Source organism: Moschus berezovskii, chromosome 3 (genome assembly GCF_049115385.1).
Source record: "Moschus berezovskii isolate FMDL1 chromosome 3, NW_MosBer_1.0, whole genome shotgun sequence".
In the NCBI taxonomy this organism is placed as follows: Eukaryota; Metazoa; Chordata; class Mammalia; order Artiodactyla; family Moschidae; genus Moschus; species Moschus berezovskii.
Window position 1 is genome coordinate 46,440,067 of NC_142462.1, and position 20,855 is coordinate 46,460,921.

The 20,855-nt window shown below is 36.1% G+C and overlaps 1 protein-coding gene across 3 annotated transcripts in view; it reads left to right on the plus strand.

Moving 5' to 3' along the window:
* Positions 1–20,855, plus strand: part of HGF (hepatocyte growth factor) — an 88,327-nt gene that overhangs the window by 17,176 nt on the left and 50,296 nt on the right. For 2 of the 3 annotated variants that reach the window (XM_055420647.2, XM_088833942.1), the window contains 3 exons: positions 4,323–4,465; positions 10,373–10,493; positions 11,824–11,942. In XM_055420647.2, the coding sequence (XP_055276622.2) occupies positions 4,323–4,465; positions 10,373–10,493; positions 11,824–11,942 (383 nt within the window). The remainder of the gene's footprint in view (positions 1–4,322; positions 4,466–10,372; positions 10,494–11,823; positions 11,943–20,855) is intronic. The other variant, XM_055420649.2, reaches the window with a different exon arrangement.

Genomic DNA, 20,855 nt, shown 5'->3' on the forward strand with positions numbered 1-20,855 from the left:
GGCAAGAATACTGGAGTGGGGTACCATTTCCTATTCCAGGAGATCTTCCCAACCCAGGGATGGAACCCATGTCTCTTGTGTCTCCTGCATTGGCAGGTGAATTCTTTATCACTAGCACCACCTGCGGAGAAGGCAATGGCAAGCCACTCCAGTACTCTTGCCTAGAAAATCCCATGGACGGGGGAGCCTGGTGGACTGCTGTCTATGGGGTCACACAGAGTTGGACACGAATGAAGTGACTTAGCAGCAGCAGCAGCACCACCTGGGAAGCCCCCAAGAACCATATAGTAGGTGATTTTATTAGTTCTATTTTTTATATGGTGAAACTGAATGGCAAAGATCTTAGTAAGTTTTCAAAGTCACACACAGCTAGCAAGTGGTATATCCAGAATCTGAGGCCTGCCAGAGCCACTCTAAAACCTGTGCTTTTAACAACTCTAGGGACTTAAACACTCAGCAAAGAAGGATACATACTGTGACTTCTTTTTGCAATAGTGGTAATTGACTTGTCTTGATGAACCCACTTTGTTCATTTTCATTCATTTGGTGGGGAATAACCATGCAAGATAACATGGTAAACAGAGTTCATCAGTCCACATATAAAGAAAAAGAGTTGGTTGGTCTGCACTGGGATGAAACCTTTGATGTTGGTCTAGTGAACGCCAACCAGCAAGCGTCCAAGTGGATCAGCTTTACAGTGTTTGAATAACAGAAAGCAACTAATTACTTTTGCCAAATTCATTATTTAATTATTCATGAATACCTCCAAAAAATAGTTTTATCTTTATAGTACAAAACAAACAATATAATTGGTTTTGTCCTCTCATAGGATTTGCATGGTGCCCGTCCCTGCATAGTGAGGAAAACATTTTGCTTAAATAGATGGAGCTAAGAATTTCATGAACAAAGGAATAGTGTTTGAAATCAATCCTACTGTAGTCAAGGAGAGCACACTGGACTGACTCAGTAAAGGTCTTATTTCAACCCAAATTCTCTATGATTGTGATTCTCTGCTACAGGAGTACATGTGAAATAGATCTCCCTGGGAACTAGCTTCCCAGTCCAATCAGCTATTTTATCAACAAACATTTCCTTGTGATATAGAGCTTTAAGGAAGAGAAGACTTCATAGGTTAATCAATTTTCTGTATTCAATGGGAGCAACACATTTTCATCAATTAGTGGCTATTTAGAATATAGCCACTAATTTGCATAATAGGTTAACACTTTTACAGTGATAACCAAAGATTAATTGTGTGGAAAGTGGAAAAATAAATATATATCTATATATGTCTCTGTCTAGATGATTTATTGTGGACTCCCTAAATTGAAATATTTTACAAGTGGCTTAATGGGAAGATGATGATAGATGAAGAAATTAGTATAGAAGCTTAACTAGAAAATCAGGTGACCTGATATCTCCATCTGTATCCTTCACTGGCCACCCAGCATTCATTAAAGAAGCAGATGATGGAATGGATCAAGTTTCCTATAAACACAGTTCATATTAAAAGAAAAGAAAAGGTGGCTACCACCCAGAAGATCTAATTTATATTTCTAAGTATATTTGAATATAAATCAATTTTACATATTCTTTCATTTATCTCTCTAAAAGTAAAGCTTTGCTCACAAGGACAAAGAACCAAAAATAGTATGCATGTGAGTAAAAGTTTATTACAGAGCTTATTGCCTGGCACAGGGCATGGGTGTAATAGATTTTCATAAATATGTGTTGAATGAACACATAAGTACAAAGGACAGGGTTAGGTTTCATCACTTGGTCAAGTATGATACGTTAAAGAAAAGCACACTAAAAACCTCAGAACACTAAAGAATGCCAGTTAATTTGGGTAAAAGTTATATATACCAAAGAATGAAGAGAAGAGATGACCAAGAATGCTCTTTACCTGCATGTCCTAAAGAGGGGTTTGATATGCACTGATACAGAATTGTGGAAAGCAGCACATATTTTTCTCTTCATTTTTCATTTTTATTAACTCTATTGGGAAAAATTTATTCTTTTAACCATACCTATTTTAGATTTTTACTTTATCTCTCTTCCTTCCTACTTGCATCTTTCCTACCAAACTGTTGACTTATGCATTCATTACTTCTTCATAGCTTCTTTTTCACTTTACAAATCTACTGGAAAGATATATGTTTGTATATGTGTAGTGTATATGTGTATGTGTTTTGTGTGTGTGTGTAACAAAAATCTTTAAAACTTCAGGTATTTTATATGTGTGCATTTAATGTGTTAAATCATTACTTAGCTTTTTAAACTTACTACAAAAAATGATAAAAAATAAAGGACCTTATAATAATCTAATTCACTCCATTCATTTTGTAAGTCAAGTTGAAAACCCAAAAAGCAAGTAAATTGCCTAAGGACTAGTGTTGTGTACTAGTTGAGTGATATATATAGGGCAACTATGTAGATTTTCATGATTAACAATAAACTATTCTTATTACTATAATAAGCCAAACTTTTAAGAAAGTAGTTATGGGGGGTTTTCTTAGGTAGATTTGGTTAAAGCAGTGCTTTATAAAAAAAATATGAAGTAAAATTCAGTTTTGATTCTATCAGAAAAATGAGTATTTCATTATAAATCTACTATGAAAAACTGGATAACTGGCAAAAATGAAAGGAAAATACATTTCATGCAATGGCACAAAGATTATCTTAAGTTATTCTGGAATAATAGAGCTAAAACTAAGACAAAAGATGACATTGTTTTCTTTGAAAATTAAATACTGTTAAGAACTGTAAAGTCATGGTAAACTTTAATTATAATTTGTGTCAATCATAAGACCAAATGTTTAATTATTATTCCCCAGTATTTAAAATGCTAGTGAAATAAGAATATAAACTATTTTGACATTTCATAATGTTAATGATACTTAATTGATATCTTGAAATTGTTTAGTTAGTAGTAAGTCTCTTAGACTATTTTTGACCAATAATTTATATTTATTGAGGACTTTGTTGTATTTCATGTTCAAATTAAATGATTTCTTTGCAAAATGTTGCTTGGTACACAAGGCATGTTCCTATTTATTATGTGTTACAGCATAATGAAAAATCATTATTTCTTAACTAAAAGTTTAAGTGCATAGGAAACATGTTTGAATAGCATTTACTGACAGACTAAAAGCTTTGGATTTGACTGTAGTTTAAGCACCATTTAGAACTCAGAGATCAGTAAAAGTAGAAATTAAGCTTTATGGAAAAAATTGTACTGAATATTGAAAATGCAGTTGGATTTTCAAAAAAAGTGCTTACTAATGTTACCTGCAGATGTATTGTTTACTTATGCTATTTATATATGCAGTTTAGGAGACACATGCAGTATCACTGAGGCCAAGGTCACAAGCAGTACAAAAGAATAAAAAGAGCATTGGACTTCTCGTCTTTTATGTGGAAATACTTTATGCTGATAACAAAATTATAACTAGGGCATTAGAAATTTTAAACAAAGGTACTGTATTTCAGTCTATGGCCAAATACTACGAACTAAGCCTGAAAGCACCACACTCCAGTCACAGTGAACACTAAAAATTTTGAAAGAGAATAGCATTTCTGTCTTTTACTATGACACCTAAAAACTAAGTGGAGTGTGCTTAATAATAGGTAGCATTTATTAAGTCTCAGTTACTCTTGTCTCTTTGAACTTCTCAAAACAACCTCATGAGGCGTAAGATGTTACAAGTCATAGTTATACTCAGTGTACAGGTAAGCTGACAGGCTGAAAGAGGCTGCATTGCCCACTGGGGTCTCCAGTTAGTAAGATAGAGCTGAAATTTGAGTCTGAATTTAGTTTGAGTCTAAAATCTTTGTTTTTGTTACTTCATCAATCTGTTTATCAATTGTGAAGAAAAGGAGGGGGTATTATTCATAAGAAAATAAAGAATAAACAAGTAATTATCTCAGATAAACTATGTAAGTGAGATGTCAAGGCCCAATGCAGTGTTTCTACAGTTCTCTCCTCAGTGGCTCTCCTCTGTCATTTGCTACCTTTGAGTGGAACTTTGAAACTATGGTTCAGACAGTGTCAATTAGGTTCTAGAATGATTAGCAAATTCAGAAATGAATCATTCTTATTGGTGCAGAATACGAGAATTCAGTTAGATAAATGTCTATAAAATTTAAAGTATTTTAAGAATGGATGGAAGTGATAGAATTCAAGTTAATATATATGGCTGTCTGAGATAGAGTAAAGAATTTCTCTACATTCAGGAAAATATATCCACTAGTTAGTAAAATTAATAGGCCCCCCAAAGTTGCATGCTCTTATACTGTAATGATTATCATTTTAAAACTAGCTTTTTGCCTTCGAGCTATCGGGGTAAAGACCTACAGGAAAACTACTGTCGAAATCCTCGAGGGGAAGAAGGGGGACCTTGGTGTTTCACAAGCAATCCAGAGGTACGCTACGAAGTCTGTGACATTCCTCAGTGTTCAGAAGGTAAATGACCTGAATGCCATGTGGGGCACTCTGTTCCCCCTTTGTGTAAAACTGCAACTCACATTAAAGGTTAACAGAATTGAATTAAATCACAATGAATATGCTGTCCATTCAAATGCAACTGTAGATCATTATTTGAGCATTTTTATAGGATGTTTTAAAAATTAAAAACTGATTATCATCAAATTAATGCAAAATATGAAGGGAGTTAGTTTGAATTTCAAAAGAGCCTGAGGTATCTCTCAGGGTAGAGTAAAATTTGGGCTTCCTCATCTACTGTTTTGAGCTCATATATCTCAATCTACTCACCAGAAAGGAGCCAAATGACACTTAGCCCTTTATGTGTAACACTGATTCAATACATTCAGAACCTGCTTCTGCAGAAGTTTTGTCAAATCTATATTGAAGTGGTGTGGCAAGGGTATAGAGAACCAGAAGAGAATAAAGAGGGGACTGAAATTTTGAACACCCTGTATGTGTTTTGGTGAATATGTGTCTAGAACCAAATTTGACACGTAGCCTGGAACTAAGTACCATTCAGAATGTTATCTGAAGAGCTCAAATCTATAGATTCCAGCTGTCTTGAAGGCAGCCACTCCACATCTGCATATTCATCTCCTCTCACAGCATGAAAAGGCACTGTCCTTTACTTTTCCAGTGGAGAATGACTGAAGAGAAGGAAAAGTAACCATTTCAGCATTGTACCTGGTTTTATTTTCTTAGTTTCTGACTATGTAATAGCTGGTTTTTCAGTTGTGTCAGAAACTAAAATTCTAAAAATCAAAATGAAACATGGATTAAATTCTGATAAAAATTTGGTAGGGTTTTGAAGTACTTGCGGTGGGGGTTACTGCTGGAATGCTGTCCAATTTTTATAGTGAGATATCTTGCTTGTTTATTATTAACAAAATATCAATGAACTATTTCTTCCGTAATATTCATTAAATACTAGGCTGATATTTATCACGTAAAAAGGCCATTGTTAGCTAATTGTCGCAGAGAAGTCGAATTTGTTTTTTGTTGTTAGTTAGTTTAAAATTCTTGAATTAATGTGCTAGAGCCGGTCCCAACTCTGTTTGTAAATTCTTACTTTCCATTCCATATCATATTCTGTTCACTATAACTTCTTCATTGTTTTCTTTTCTTTTAAAAATAATAAACTGATCTGTGATAACATTATGAATAAGTCTGTTTTGTATGAATAAGTCTGTATTTAATATCTGTCTTAAGTTTGCACATGGAAGAAAACCCTACTTTTAGGGATTTCTCCACTATCACAGTTTTTTGAGGTTGGAAGTTATTGGCAAAGTTTTATTTATTGGTTTTGTTTGACCTGGGACAGTGTTTTCAAGGAAAGGCAAACTGGTCAAACTTTAAACAGTTTAGCATTTTTGTGTGCCTAGTTGTGGGAATGTGATTTTTCAACCTCTGGTTTATAAGAAGAACCTTCATCGAAATATATTCACATAGATTTAAACTATCAGGCAAAAATTAAGAGTGCTAAAAAATAAATGGCTGGGAAAATTTCTGGTCATTCTTATTAGGGTGTACATCTCGAATATTTTTAAAAAATGATATGAGATTATCACACCTCCCTTAGAAAAAGACATTGTTCAGTAGCATGAATCGCACTTGATGCTATTGGTCACCGTGGCATCAAAGATTGCAGATATACTTTTTATGGAAACTACTTAGTAGTCTGACAGTAGTTGCAAAACTCTCCTGTGAGAGAAGTAAACCAACATCTGTCCTGTGTGCTAAATATATTTCAGGGACTGTGAATTGAGCTTTGATATTTAAGCTCAGGCTAAAATGAACAATGTTTCAGAAGGATTTTAATAAAGAATATCTAAAATAAGAAGCATAATCAAACATTAATAAAGAATTATTTACAAAATGCATAATACAAAATATACAAAATAATGTACATATGATGTAAATTTCTATTAAAATATATATATGAGGTGAAAAGCCTCAAAATTCACAATGTTTAAATAGTATGATGAGGTGAGACATTTTAATATATGGATATTGCAAATGTCAAGTTCCAAAGGTTATTTATATGAATGAAACATTAAAGATGCCATCATTTTTTATATTTTAAAATTAAAGTACCTGTAATCAACTTTGGACTATGTGGAAAAAGACAAGTAAAACAGTATATATTTTTTGAAATCTTTCTAACTATATTAAAATATTTGCTTTAAATAATTATCTGAAATTTGAAATTTTGGTTCATAAAAATATATCATATTTAGAGATTAAAGTTATTTTCTTATAAGTTAAACCTTTGAAGTATATTAAGCATTCCAAAAGAAAATGAATACTCATTTATCACATTTAAAACCTTACATAACTGTGTAAAGAAAATACTACCATTAATGTTTAATTCAAAGATTATGGAAAATTGAGGTATATGAAATCTGACTTTTTGCTTTAACATTTGCTTGGGATTTAAAATAAAGCAATCATTTGTCATTGAAACAGGTTTTTAAAATGATAAATATTCAAGTAAATGCATTTTATTAAGACATAATCATATTTTTAAATACTTACACATAAAATACCAAATAATTCTGCCATAACTTTAAATGTGTAATTCCTGTGTGGCAAAAGACTTTTCAAAACAAAGATTTAAATAAAACTATTATTTATAAATGGGGGTTTGTGAGACTATTCATATTCTAAACATTCTGTTTTGTTTAAGTAGTCACCAGCATGGATTTATCTGAGACATACTTTCAAAATAGTTGTTTTAGTCTGTAAACTCAGATCACTTGTGACTTTATGACTGAGAAAAATGGAATAGAGAGATTTTTGAGTTTATTTGGTTAGTATACCAAAAAGGTGTTAAATTAATCCTATTTATGATTAATGTATAGCGTGTGTACTTTTCTATTATCAATTAGGGCAGAACTATAATTAGACAAAGATATTCTACTTATGAATAGAGATTTTGTTTGAATTTATGAGAACTGCAACATAATTTTTTTTTAATTTTAAGGGGAGAGCTTTCTGGAATGGTTAAGTAATACATTAGTCATAATAGAGAGAGTCAAAAGAACATAGAACAGGAGATGCAATGCTTACCTTCTTGAACTATTATCTAGTTAATGCTTTCACCTGAGTCCTTAGATGGACTTGGTTTACACCTGGATGGCTTGACTATGAGCTGGGAAAACTTAGAAGAGTCTTAGAATTCTTGAAGACTGAGAAGTAAATATGAGCTCAAAATTTGCCTTTCTCAAAGTAATTTTTATGACTAAGCTGATGGGTTTGATGCACAGAAAGAACCACACATTATTTATCCTTGGATGAGAGAGCCAATCTCATTTCTTGTAACCTCCAAGAGGTGAGAAAGCAACACGAGAACAACTGACTGCTGTAAAAAGAGGGAAGAGCGTAATGAGGACAATATTAAAAAAAGACAGGAGACTCGCCTTCTAAAAGTTTTACTTTCAGTCTATCTTAAAGTATGGCCAGTTAGAATGTGTAGGAAACAAGTTAAATATATAGGATGGACAGGCAATTAGGGGAATGGAAAAAACACTGGACTGAGGGTCTGACCTGTGTTCTAGTTACAGATCTGGCATTTTCTGTTTTAGGTAAGTCCTTTAAAACTTTTGTGAGCTTTGCTTTCCTCACTGCAAGGATCAAATGATTTCTTACATGCTCAAAATACTGAATAATCAAAGAATATGTAACTATAATATATTTTTAGCATCTCAGTCCTCACAGGATACATTTAATTCCCACCCCAACAACAACTTTCATTGCCTTCCAAAGCTGAACATTAATCATGTTAAGTTTTATTATTTTTTCAACTTCATTAGATTTGCACCTGCATTCATAACTCTCCCTTCACTATACTATAAACGTAGCATACTAGTTCATTTTTTGGATACCATTTAGGTTGTTTTGCTCCTTTTATAGTTTATCCACATGTCATCCATTCCTCAAGGCCTAAGAAAAATCCATTCTCTCCTAAAAGCTATTACTGCCAAACACTAAGAACTTTCAGAATTGAACAGGTTATCTACAAACTTGTCACTCAATGTGCGGTCCAAAAACCAGAAACATCAGCATCCACTGGGAGCTTGCTATTAATGCCCCAACCTTGATTCACTGAGTCCTTTATTGGACAAGATCTCAAAGTAACGTTTATGCATATTAAAGTTTGGAGAATCTCTGATCTCCCACTCATGCTGGAAAGTGGTCATCTTATAGAATCACCTGTTTCATTTATGTAGCTATTTTTCATTTAGAAATTTAAAAATTCTAGTTTCAGGAGAAACGTTCTTTTAATAATGCCCCACAACAATTTCCCAAAAAATAATTTTATTCGCTCTAATTTGAAAAGGATTTACTCTTATAAACTGCATTTTCTGATGGACACAAAATAGGTGTATTCTGATTCTTCAGAACTATTAAAGATTAGAAATTGTACATGCATATATTTATTCCTTATCTGTGATTGTAGGATTCTATTCTATGCTTTCATTCAATACAAAGGAGCAAAGAATGATCAATGATATGTGAACCTATCAAACCTTACATTCTTTTAAAAATGGAGACTAAGTAAGCTTGTAATCCTATTCAGATGGAAAGCTGAAATGTAATGATACGTAACCTATGTGGATTTGATCTTTGCCAACCAGAGCACTTTTATCTACATGCTCTTGGACCCCCTAGGTGTTTACCGACTGTTGCCTGGGGGAGCTCAGTATCAAATGAGAGGAAGCTGACTCGGTCTGACTTGTCTTACTTCATAGATTAACCTACATGAAAAGAAGTAGAAGATCAGGCCACATGGTTTCATGTTTTAGAGATTTAATTGTTAATGACCTATTAGATTATAAAAATCAAAGTTTCAAAAGTGATGATTCTAATAGTATATCCCAAATTACTATAAATACTCATTAGCCTAGATCCCAGTGGATAAAATGAAATCCTGATATCTTTTCCCACTTCTGCTAATGTTAGATGATCAGTAATCACAAGATACAAATGATGTGTTTGGGGAAGTTTGCCGGATTCGTGCAAAAGCCAAGCAATGATTTATTCCACAGGATGCCTGCTGTGCTACATCAAATCAACCTGTCCATTTGAGAAGTCTCATTTTTCATCTAGTTGATATGATTCAGAGTTTTCAGTGTGGCATAAGGTGCCAGCCAGAAAACTATTAATTAACCTCACAGAATCAACAGTAATATTTAGCATGGTTAGATCAGTTTATAGATTTTTAAAAATAGTCAGTACAAGAAGTTCAATAGTAGGTCATATTCTATCCTAAGCTTTAGATAAGAATGTAAGTCTGCTCAGTTATTCGATGTGGATGCTCACTAATACAAAGCTGTGGTTTTTTGTTTTAAAATATCTGTATTCTTTACATAGTACCAGATTACTATTTGAAGCTGGTCTCTCAAATCTGTGAGGTCCTGATCTTTGCATTAACTGTAGCAGTATGATGTGTCTTCATTTTAACCTGTGCATTTTCTGTGTATGTATTGGAGGGTAAGTTGACAGAGGAGCACTATTATGTTGACAGTATAGATATGGAGATCCCTGGCATTATAGACCAACAAAGGGAAAATTCCCAAGGACTTTTCAGTTTCTAGGTACCTTTCAGATAGTTATCAAAAATTAGGAAGGCAGTATCTTGGCCCTGTGGTAATTTTGTATGACACTAACTACAAAAATTCCATTTAAACTGTGTGAAAAGTTTTGTAGGGAGTATTTTATGCCACTGTTAATGGACATTAAGCCCTAATTAAGTTAAAGTAGTATATAAGTTTTCCTAAAAAATATCCTTGCTGTATAGGTGATTTACTGTTCTTTAAATGGAACAGTGGTGCTCTTGATTTTGCTGTCAGAAGCAATTAATATGCCATGCTTTGATTTTATTAGTTGAATGCATGACCTGCAATGGGGAAAGTTACCGAGGTCCCATGGATCACACAGAAACAGGCAAGATTTGTCAGCGCTGGGATCATCAGACACCACACCGGCACAAATTCTTGCCAGAAAGGTAAAATACCACCAAATCACATTTCCAAGTGATCCTCTTTACAAACTGTAATTTGTCCCATGACAAATTACATGGAAATTCTCTTTCTATAATGTTTTCCTGATAGTCTTGGGACAAAGGGATTTATGAGGAGGTACATGAGAGTGCTGACTACAGTGTCAACTGATCTTGGCTGATTAGGTTGAGAGTCCCTGCAATCAGGATGGTCCTGAACACAGAAGCATCAGTGGGTACAAAATGAAAACACTAACAGATGCTTCCTCTTTCTCTTCCATGGCAGCAAAAAAGATAAAAGTGCATTCAATAATAACCACTTTGACAGGTCCAAGCTGGGGAGGGTGGCATTATTATTAACTAAAAGCCAATCTCCTCCTTGTGCCATACCTTCCTGTGACTCAGATAAAGTGGGGTCATTGTATGACACCATGTCACAGGCTAAAGGTTGAACAAACAGTTCCTTGGCTGCTTTCTTAAATTGCCTATCTGGAAGTCAGGCAACCAAGTATACTTTTCTCCTCAAGAGAAGGTTTTGAGTTTAAAAATTATGTGTATTTTGGTCTATAAATTTCACAGGCAACGTTTTAGTTGAATTTTTTCCCTTTTTTATTATAAAGAATAAAAATACAAATAAATACAGAAGGAGGTCTTTCTCCACCTTTCTTTGGAAATTGCCAAATAGTGTTTTTTCTTTCTTTATTCTCTTTTTTGTTTGTTGCTCTTTTAGATGAAATTAAAACTGCATTATTTTAAAGCACATCTCTCATTTTTCAAGTGAGATCAGAAGGGACATGGTAGCAATTAAAAGCAAACCACCGATTCAGGACCCTGTTAATTTAAAGGGAGTTGGGTATGGATAAAGTGGTGTGATGGTGTTTGTCTTTTACTCTGGTGGAGGTGAGGGCATGACCTAGAAAGCTCTAGCTCCAAAATTGAGCTATCATTAGTAACATAGCTATTGAAACCTAACTTTCAGTTTGAACTTTAAGCCTGCTCTAGAAGGGGACCTGTTTTCTTAATAAATAATCTACACAAGGTCACGTGTATATAATCTGTCCTTAATTGGGCTTGTCAGTGAGACCTCAACTGGTAGACAGGTGCCAAATGAACCTAACTTATTATTGAAGGGGATGGTACTCTAGCCTTAGTACTATATGCACATTAATAGACTCAGCAGTCAATGATTATCAGTCCTTGTAAGACAAAACATAGAAAAATCTCTTCTTTCACCAGTTAATAGTATCCGAGCTAAGTTAAAAGTTATTTTGTGAGCTGAGGGCTGGGTAATGTTCCAGGAAGATTTACATGACACTTTTCTTGGTGTGGTTTGCAGATATCCCGACAAAGGCTTTGATGATAATTATTGCCGCAATCCTGATGGCAAGCCGAGGCCATGGTGCTATACTCTTGACCCTGACACCCCCTGGGAGTACTGTGCAATTAAAATGTGCGGTAAGTTAGGGTCAAATTTATTGCTTCCTTTTCCTCTCACAGACTGGATCTAAGCAGGCAATTATTAGTGAGACAGGTTAACAACTATTTGATACTTTAATGTGTATAGGTTTTAACAATATAAGAATGTGTTACATAAACTTATCCAATCTTTTGCATTTTTAGAGAGCCATTATTTTGAGATACACACACAAGTGCCACATACACACAAAACAAACTCATGGTAAAGGCCTAGACATTCTCATGTTATCAAGGAAAAGGAAGAAAAAAAAAACAGAATGAAAAAAAGATCAGGGATTATGTGCAGTATAATAATGTCATTAGGGCTGTAAGAGTGAGGACCTTAGACTGTCACCTACCAATCCTGTATCCTTTCCCTAACCCATCCTCCCAGACATAATATGAGCAGTCAACCGACTATGGACCTCTTCTGGTGAATGATAGAGGTGGCAATGCAGAAAACTAAGTCTAACAGAAGATTCTTACAGACATCTTTCATCTCTAGTAGCTAATTTTCACCGCTTTGGTTGTCCTTGTACACAGCCTGCATTCTCTTTCACCTTGTATTTTAGTAGTCCTATAGCCCTTCTGGGCTTCCCTGGTGGCTCAGAGGTTAAAGCGTCTGTCCCCAATGCGGTAGACCCGGGTTCGATCCCTGGGTCGGGAAGATCCCCTGGAGAAGGAAATCGTAACCCACTCCAGTATTCTTGCCTGGAGAATCCCATGGACGGAGAAGCCTGGTAGGCTATAGTCCATGGGGTCGCAAAGAGTCGGACACGACTGAGCGACTGAACGGAACGGAAGGGATAGCCCTTCTACATCCTGGCCTTTACCCTACTCTCCTGAGTTTATGATAAAGGCTTCTTTCCTTATTTGCTCTGTGATATCTCTTTAAATCTGTACACTTGGTCCTCTCCTCCATGGTTAACTCACACATTTTTATTCTTCTCTAAAATTGTCCTGTATAATAATTAGATGTAGATATGCTTTTATTTCTGTGTATAAGAAGTCTTATTTTTTTCAACAAGATCCTAAAATGCTTTCAAATCAGTAGAATTGCAAAAATTTAGTAAGTGTAATCATGTTATAAATTGTCTTGCTAATATAAAAATATGTACATATGGAGAGAAAAATATAAAGACAGATAATCAGGTGCCAGCACACCAAATGATAAATATATAATTACTAGGCTATGCATTGGGATTTGCATATTTCCTTAGATTGGAATGATGAGACTGTTTCTTTGAACAAACTTATTCAGTATTATCTACACTGTGATACTGCCAAGGTAAATATCTCTCCACTTAAAGCTGCTAATAAAAAGAAATGTTTTGGACGACTCAAATAAAACCCATAGAAAAAAGACATGTCTGGCACATGTGAAATAACTGTAGAATCTGGAAGGCTCTCAATGTTCCAAGGAAACTGAACCATCTGTTTGGTCCTTTAAAATAAAGGATGACTTTTGTGACAGTGTTTCTTTGTATAGATTGGGTTAGTGCAATTCACTGACTTTTTAAATCTTATTAATCTGTTCATTATCTAGACTAGGTAGGTACAATAAACCAATAGTTTTCCTTCCTTTTGTGCATGTGTGTTTTTCAGGCACTCATAAACTGTCTCTGGAATAAGACCAGTAGTAACACACACACACACATGCATATTGACTGGCACATTCACCTTTCAACTGGCATGCACAAGATTGGCTATTTTTAAAAGACATTGGGAGAGGAAAAAAAATACAATGAATATGACACTTCTGTTAGGTAGATTTTTTTTTTCTCTTCTGTCCAGAGTTGACTATTTATACAACATGCAACAATTCTGATGGATTTGTTAAACAGAGGGTGGTGTTTATAGGATGCTAATTCTGAGAAAATGATGGTAGAATTTGTGAACCAACCCTCTATACATTTGGGCCTTGAACAACGTGATGATTAGGTGGCACTGACTCTCCTGGCTCCCCTTGTATCCGTGAATTCAACCAACTGTGGGATCTTATAGTACTAACAGGTAATAGCATTTACCATAGGGAAAAATAAAACAGCATATAAATGGACCTATGCAGTTCAAATCCATGCTGTTCAAGGATCAATTGTAGTTAAGATAAAATTATTATAAGGTTTTGGAATATTTTTAAAATATTTTAAGTTTTAGTTTGTAAACTTATATAGAGAGACTATACTTTTATCAAAATTAGTGAAATAAAGTGGCATTTAGGAATTTTGGAAAATGTAACAGATAATTTCTTCCAGCTCTTTTGTCTTATACATATAGTAAAGCCTATAATGAAAAACTAAGAAATTTGGTAATGGTTTCAATTGTGTATTAATTTTCTATTGCTATATAACAAATTTTCAGAAACTTGGTAGCTTAAAATAACACATATGTATTATCTCAAGTTTTCTGTGGGACAGGAGTCAAGGCATAAGTCAGGTGTGTTCTCTGCTGAGGATCTCACAAGGCCACAATCCTGGTGCCCACCAGACATACTATCTCATCTAAAATTTAGTGTCCCCATTTCAATTCAGTTTCTTGTGGTTGTAGTGCTGAGGTCCTCAGCTCTTAGAAACTGCCTGATGTTTCCTCCCACATGGTCCTCTTCATAATACGGCAGTTTACTTCTTCAAGATCAAGAGCATAGCTTTCTGTTACTTTGAACCTCTGATGTCTGTGCCCTCTTTCATTTATTTACTAAGATTATTTTTTCAAAGTTATTAAAATTTTATAAGCCAACTTTCTCCAAGATTCTGCACTGGGGATGAATTTCAAAAGGACCTGTTAGGAAATTATGTCTTTTAGAGCTTCCATATAATTTCTTTCATCTTAACACAGAGTTGTGAAAGGCAAAAATAACGGTGTTTTATTTTTCCTGGGAAAATGGTATATCTTTATCGAGGACAATGATTGAAAAATAACTGGCCAGTTTTTGCCCTCACTCTGTGTATAATTTGATACGGAAAGCTCTGCACCCTTTAAAGAGCTCGCCTGATTAGGTCAGCCAACCCAAGGAAGTCTTCCTTTAATTTAAAGTCAACTGATTGGGAATTTTAGTTACATCTAAAAAAGTCTCCTCACTTTTGTTGTACAACATAAACTAATTACAGGAGTGGCTTTCCCAAGTGGCTCTTCACAAGTTGTACCCATACTAAAGGGGAGCGGATTACAGAACATACATCAATGGGCAGAAATCTTAAGGGCTGTATTAGAATCTGTATACCACACACATGTATACATGCACTGGCTGTAAAAGAATATTGGTTTATTACGTATTACTTATATCATTTGATTCTTGGATTATTTCTATGGCTATCTCTGGTTATCTCTCAGTCTCAACTGCTTGAACTCATTCTGAACTTTCAATATGTTTGAAAAAAAGAATAGAGTTTATGATTGTGTCATTTGTCTTCTCTAAAGATGAAGGCAGATTTTGAAACTCTTGTTTTATTATATAACAACTGTATAAGAAAATTATAACTGCTATTATTTATTTAACATCTACTGAAAGGTGCTTTCCATCTATTAACAATAATCTCTATCTCAAAATGGCTGTGATTAGGTAGGCCAGTGATGAGAGGTGTGCAAAGACATGATCAGTGGAGCAGACTGCAATATTCATGACATGGTAATTCGGTTGATATAGATAAGGATGTGATAAAAACAGAGAAATGGAAGGAGATGAGAAAATTAGATTAATGTGAGGCAGATGAAGTAGAATCTAAGAGTTTCCCAGCTCGTTGCCATGAGAAACACTGAAAAATTAAGCAGGGAGAATGATCTTATCTTGTTTGTCATCTAGAACAGTAGCTTCCAAATCAGTGTACATGAAACCCAGGGAAACACAGAGTCTGTCCTATGGGTTTAAGGGCATGAATAGGCTAAAAGCCGCAAATTCCAGCTCCTCTTTTTCCATATGAATTCTTTCTCAAAATCTTTTGCTTTAGGTGCATGGGTTGCTAAGGGGTCAGTCAAATTCAATATCCTACCTGTCCACTGACAACTACCTTCTGCTACTGTACTGAAAAAAGGCAAACTGTCAATCCTTCCTGAATATTAATGGGGTGTATTGTCCTGGGTATAAAAATCTTGGGGACACTAAACAAAGAGACCTTTGAAAATACTATGTATTCATGCTATTTATCATTTACATACTGCTAACAATTATATAACTCTGTCCATAGCAGATAATACCAAAGAATATCACAATAATACTAAAGAACTGCCCGCACTGTTGTGAAAGTTCTAGGCCCCACATCAGACTTCCCAACCAGGGGATCTGGCAAAGGGACTCCCCAGGGAATCTGACTTTGAAAGACAGTGGGTTTGATTCCAGAACTCCCACAAGACTGGGGGAAACAGAGACTCTTGGAGGGCACAAAATCTTGTGCACACCAGGACGCAGGGGAAAACAGCAGTGACCCCACAAGAGACTGAGCCAAACCTGCCTGTGTGTGTTGGAGGTTCTCCTGCAGAGGCGTGCCCTGTCGCAGGGACGGGGCATAGGAAGCAATAGTTCTGGGAGGCATGTGTTGGGTATAAATCCTTTTTGGAGGTTGCCAGTAGCCCTATCATAGAGCCTATACACTCTTAAGACTCACCTTAGACCAAACAACTAACAGGGTGGGAGCACAGCTCTCCCATCAAAAGACAGTTTGACTAAAGATTTACTGAGCATGGCCCTGCCCACCAGAACAAGACTCAGTTTTCCCCACAGCCAGTCCCTTCCATCAGGAAGTTTACATAAGCTTCGTATTCTCATCCATCAGAAGACAGACAGAAGTAAGAACTTTAATTTCACAGCCTCCAGAACAAAAACCACAATCACAGAAAGCTAATCAAAATGATCGTATGGATCACAGCCTTGTGTAACTCAGTGAAGCTATAAGCCATGGTGTAAAAGGCCACCCAAGATGGATGGGTAATGGTGGAGAGTTCTGACAAAATGTGGTTCACTGGAGCAGGGAATGGCAAACCACTTCAGTATTCTTGCCTCAAGAATTCATGGACAGTATGAAAAGGCAAAAAGATATGACACCAGAAGATGATCCCGTTAGGTTGGTAGGTGTCCAATATGTTAATGGGGAGGAGTGGAGAAATTCCTCCAGAAAGAATGAAGAGCCTGGACCAAAGCAGAAACAACACTCAGCTGTGGATATGCCTGATGGTGAAAGTAAAGTCTGATGCTGTAATATTTCATAGGAATATATGGGACACATATTCACAGAACAATATTTCATAGGAACGTGGAATGTTAGGTCCATGGATCTAAGTAAATTGGAAGTGGTCAAGCAGGAGATGGCAAGAGTGACCATCAATATTTTAGGAATCAGTGGACTAAAATGGACAAGAATGGACAAATTTAATTCAGATGACATTATATCTACTACTGCAGGTAAGAATCTGTTAGAAGTGGAGTAGCCCTCATAGTCAACAAGAGTCTGAAATGCAGTACTTGGGTGCAATCTCTAATACAACAAAATGATCTTGGTTTGTTTCCAAGGCAAAATTTTCATGTCACAGTAATCCGAGTCTATGCCCCAGTCACGGATGCCGAGGAAGTGGAAGATGACCAGTTCTGTGAAGGCCTACAACACTGCCTAGAACTAACACCAGGAAAAAAAAAAAAAGTCCTTTTCATCATAGTGGATTGGAAAGCAAAAGTAGGAAGTCAAGAGATACTTGGAATAATAAGCAAGTTTGACCTTGGAGTACAAAATGAAGCAAGGCAAAGGATAACAGAGTTTTGCCAAGAGAACATGCTGGTCATAGCAAACAAGACAAGAGATGACTCTACACATGGACATCACCAGATGGTCAGTACTGAAATCAGACAAATTACATTCTTTGCAGCCGAAGATGGAGAGAAACCTCTATACAGTTAGCAAAAGAAAGACCTGGAGCTGACTGTGGCTCTGATCATGAACTCCTTATTGCAAACTACAGGCTTAAAATGAATAAAGTAGGGAAAACCACTTTCAGATATGACCTGAGTCAAATCACTTACAGTGGAGGTGACAGGTAGATTCAAGGGATTAGATCTGTTAGACAGGGTCCTTGAGAACTATGGACAGAGGTTTATAACATCATATGGGAATTGATGACCAAAACCATTCCCCAGAAAAATAAATGCAAGAAGGTAAAGTGGTTGTCTGAGGAGGACTTACCAATACCTGAGAAAAGAAGCGAAAGTAAAAGGAGAAAGGGAAAGATATACCAACTGAATGCAGAGTTCCAGAGAATAGCAAGGAGAGATAAGAAAGCTTTAAGTGAACAATACAAAGAAATAGAGGGGGAAAAAAAAGTACAGAATGGGAAAGAATAGAGATCTCTTCAAGAAAATTAGAGATACCAAGGGAGCATTTCATGCAAAGATGGGCACAATAAAAGACAGAAACAGTAAGGACCTAACAGAAGCAGAAGATATTAAGAAAAGGTGGCACGCATACACAGAAGAACTATACAAAGAAGGTCTTAATGACCCAGATAACCAGGATGATTTGGGCAGTCACCTAGAGCCAGATATCCTGGAGTATGAAGTCAAGTGGGTCTTAGGAAGCATTACTATGAACAAAACTAGTGGAGGTGATGGAATTCCTGCTGAGCTATTTAAAATCCTGAAAGATGCAGCTGTTAAAGTTCCCCCAATATGCCAGCAAATATGGAAAACTCAGCAGTGGCCACTGGACTAGAAAATGTCAGTTTCATTCCAATCCCAAAGTAAAGCAAAGGCAAAGTATGTTTCAACTACCGTACAACTGTACTCATTTCACATACTAGCAAAGTAATGCTCAAAATCCTTCAAGCTATGCTTCAACAGTACATGAACCAAAAAGTTCCACATGTTCAAGCTGGATTAGGAAAGGCATAGTAACCAGAGATCAAATTGCCAACATCTGCTGGATCATAAAAAGATCAAAGGGATTCCAAAAAAAAAAGTCTTCATCTGCTTCATTGACTATGCTAAAATCTTTATGTGAATAACAACAAACTGTGGAAAATTTTTAAAGAGATGAGAATACCAGACCACCTTATCTACCTGAGAAACCTGTGTGCAGGTCAAGAAGCAACACTTAGAACTGGACATACTGAAAATGGACTGGTTCAAAACTGGGAAAGGAGTAGGTCAAGGCTATATATTGTCACCTTGCTTATTTAACTTCTATGTAGAGTACATAATGTGAAATGCTGGGCTGGATGAGTCACAAGCTGTAATCAAAATTGTCAGGAGATATGCAGATGATACCACTAATGGCAGAGAACAAAGGGGAACTAAACAGCCTCTTGATGAGGGTGAAAGAGAACAGTGAAAAAAATGGCTTACATTTAAACATTCAAAAAACTATGATAATGGCAGCCAGTCCAATGACTATGTTTTTGGGTTTTAAAATCACTGCGGGCAGTGACTGCAGACATGAAATTAAAAGATGCTTGTTCCTTGGAAGAAAAGCCATGACAAACCTAGACAGTGTATTAAAAAGCAGAGACATCACTCTGCTGACATAGGTCCATATGGTCAAAGCTATGGTTTTTTCAGTAGTCACCTATGGATGTGAGAGTTGGACCATCATGAAGACTGAGTGCTAAAAAACCAATGCTTTTAAATTGTGGTGCTGGAGAAGACCTTGAGAGTTGTTTGGACAGTGGGGTGATCAAACCATTCAATCCTAAAGGAAAACAACACTGACTATTAATTGGAATGGTTGATGCTGAAGCTGGAACTCCAATACTTTGGCCACCTGATGTGAAAAGCCAATTCACTGGGAAATATCCTGACGCTGGGAAAGACTGAGGGCAGTAGGAGAAGGTGGCAGCATAGGATAAGATGGTTAGATAACATCATTGATTCAATGGACTTGAGCTTGAGCAAACTCCGGGAGATAGTGAAGGACAAGGAAGCCTGGCGTGCTGCAGTCCATGGAGTTGCAGAGTCAGACACAGCTCATCAACTGAACAATCCATAATGCACATAATAGGCCTGCAATGCAGGAGATGTGGGTTCTATCCCTGGGTTGAGAAGGTCCCCTGGAGAAGTAAACTGCAACCCACTCCAGTATTCTTGCCTGGAGAATCCCATGGACACAGGAATCTGGTGGGCTACAGTTCATGCTGTCGCGAAAGTGTTGGACATGACTTAGCATTTAAACAGCAAGAACAATTCATAATATGCACACATATATATGTGTGCAGTATTTGTACATTTGTGCCTGTGCATGTGTTTAGTGTGTATTTGTCTCAGAAATTTGTAGTCGCAAGAGATTTTTAAATGATTTAAATATTTTAAAAATTTTCAGCAAAGTATGAGAAATGAGCAATAAAAGACTCTCCAACATAAAACAAAATACATTACACTAAAGTAACATCCTGTGGTTAAAGTGGAATGGAAAAATGATTGAAGGAGAAAAATAACTTGATAATGTACATTTTATCGAGCAAAAGGTAGATATAAATCCCTGTGGTATTTAGAGAACCTTAAATCTATTCAAAAGAGTGATATAAAAGTTTTTGTTTTAAAACTGTCAATAGTTAAAACATGCTAGAAATCACATCTTTTGTAGCTGTGATCACCGAAGAATTGATGCTTTTGAACTGTGGTGCTGGAGAAGACTCTTGAGAGTCCCTTGGACTGCAAGGAGATCCAACCAGTCCATTCTAAAGAAGATCAATCCTGGGTGTTCATTGGAAGGACTGATGCTAAAGCTGAAACTCCAATACTTTGGCCACCTCATGCGTCGAGTTGACTCACTGGAGAAGAGTCTGATGCTGGGAGGGATTGGGGGCAGGAGGAGATGGGGACGACAGAGAATGAGATGGCTGGATGGCATCACTGACTCGATGGACATGAGTTTGAGTGAATTCCAGAGTTGGTGATGGACAGGGAGGCCTGGCGTGCTGTGATTCATGGGGTTGCAAAGA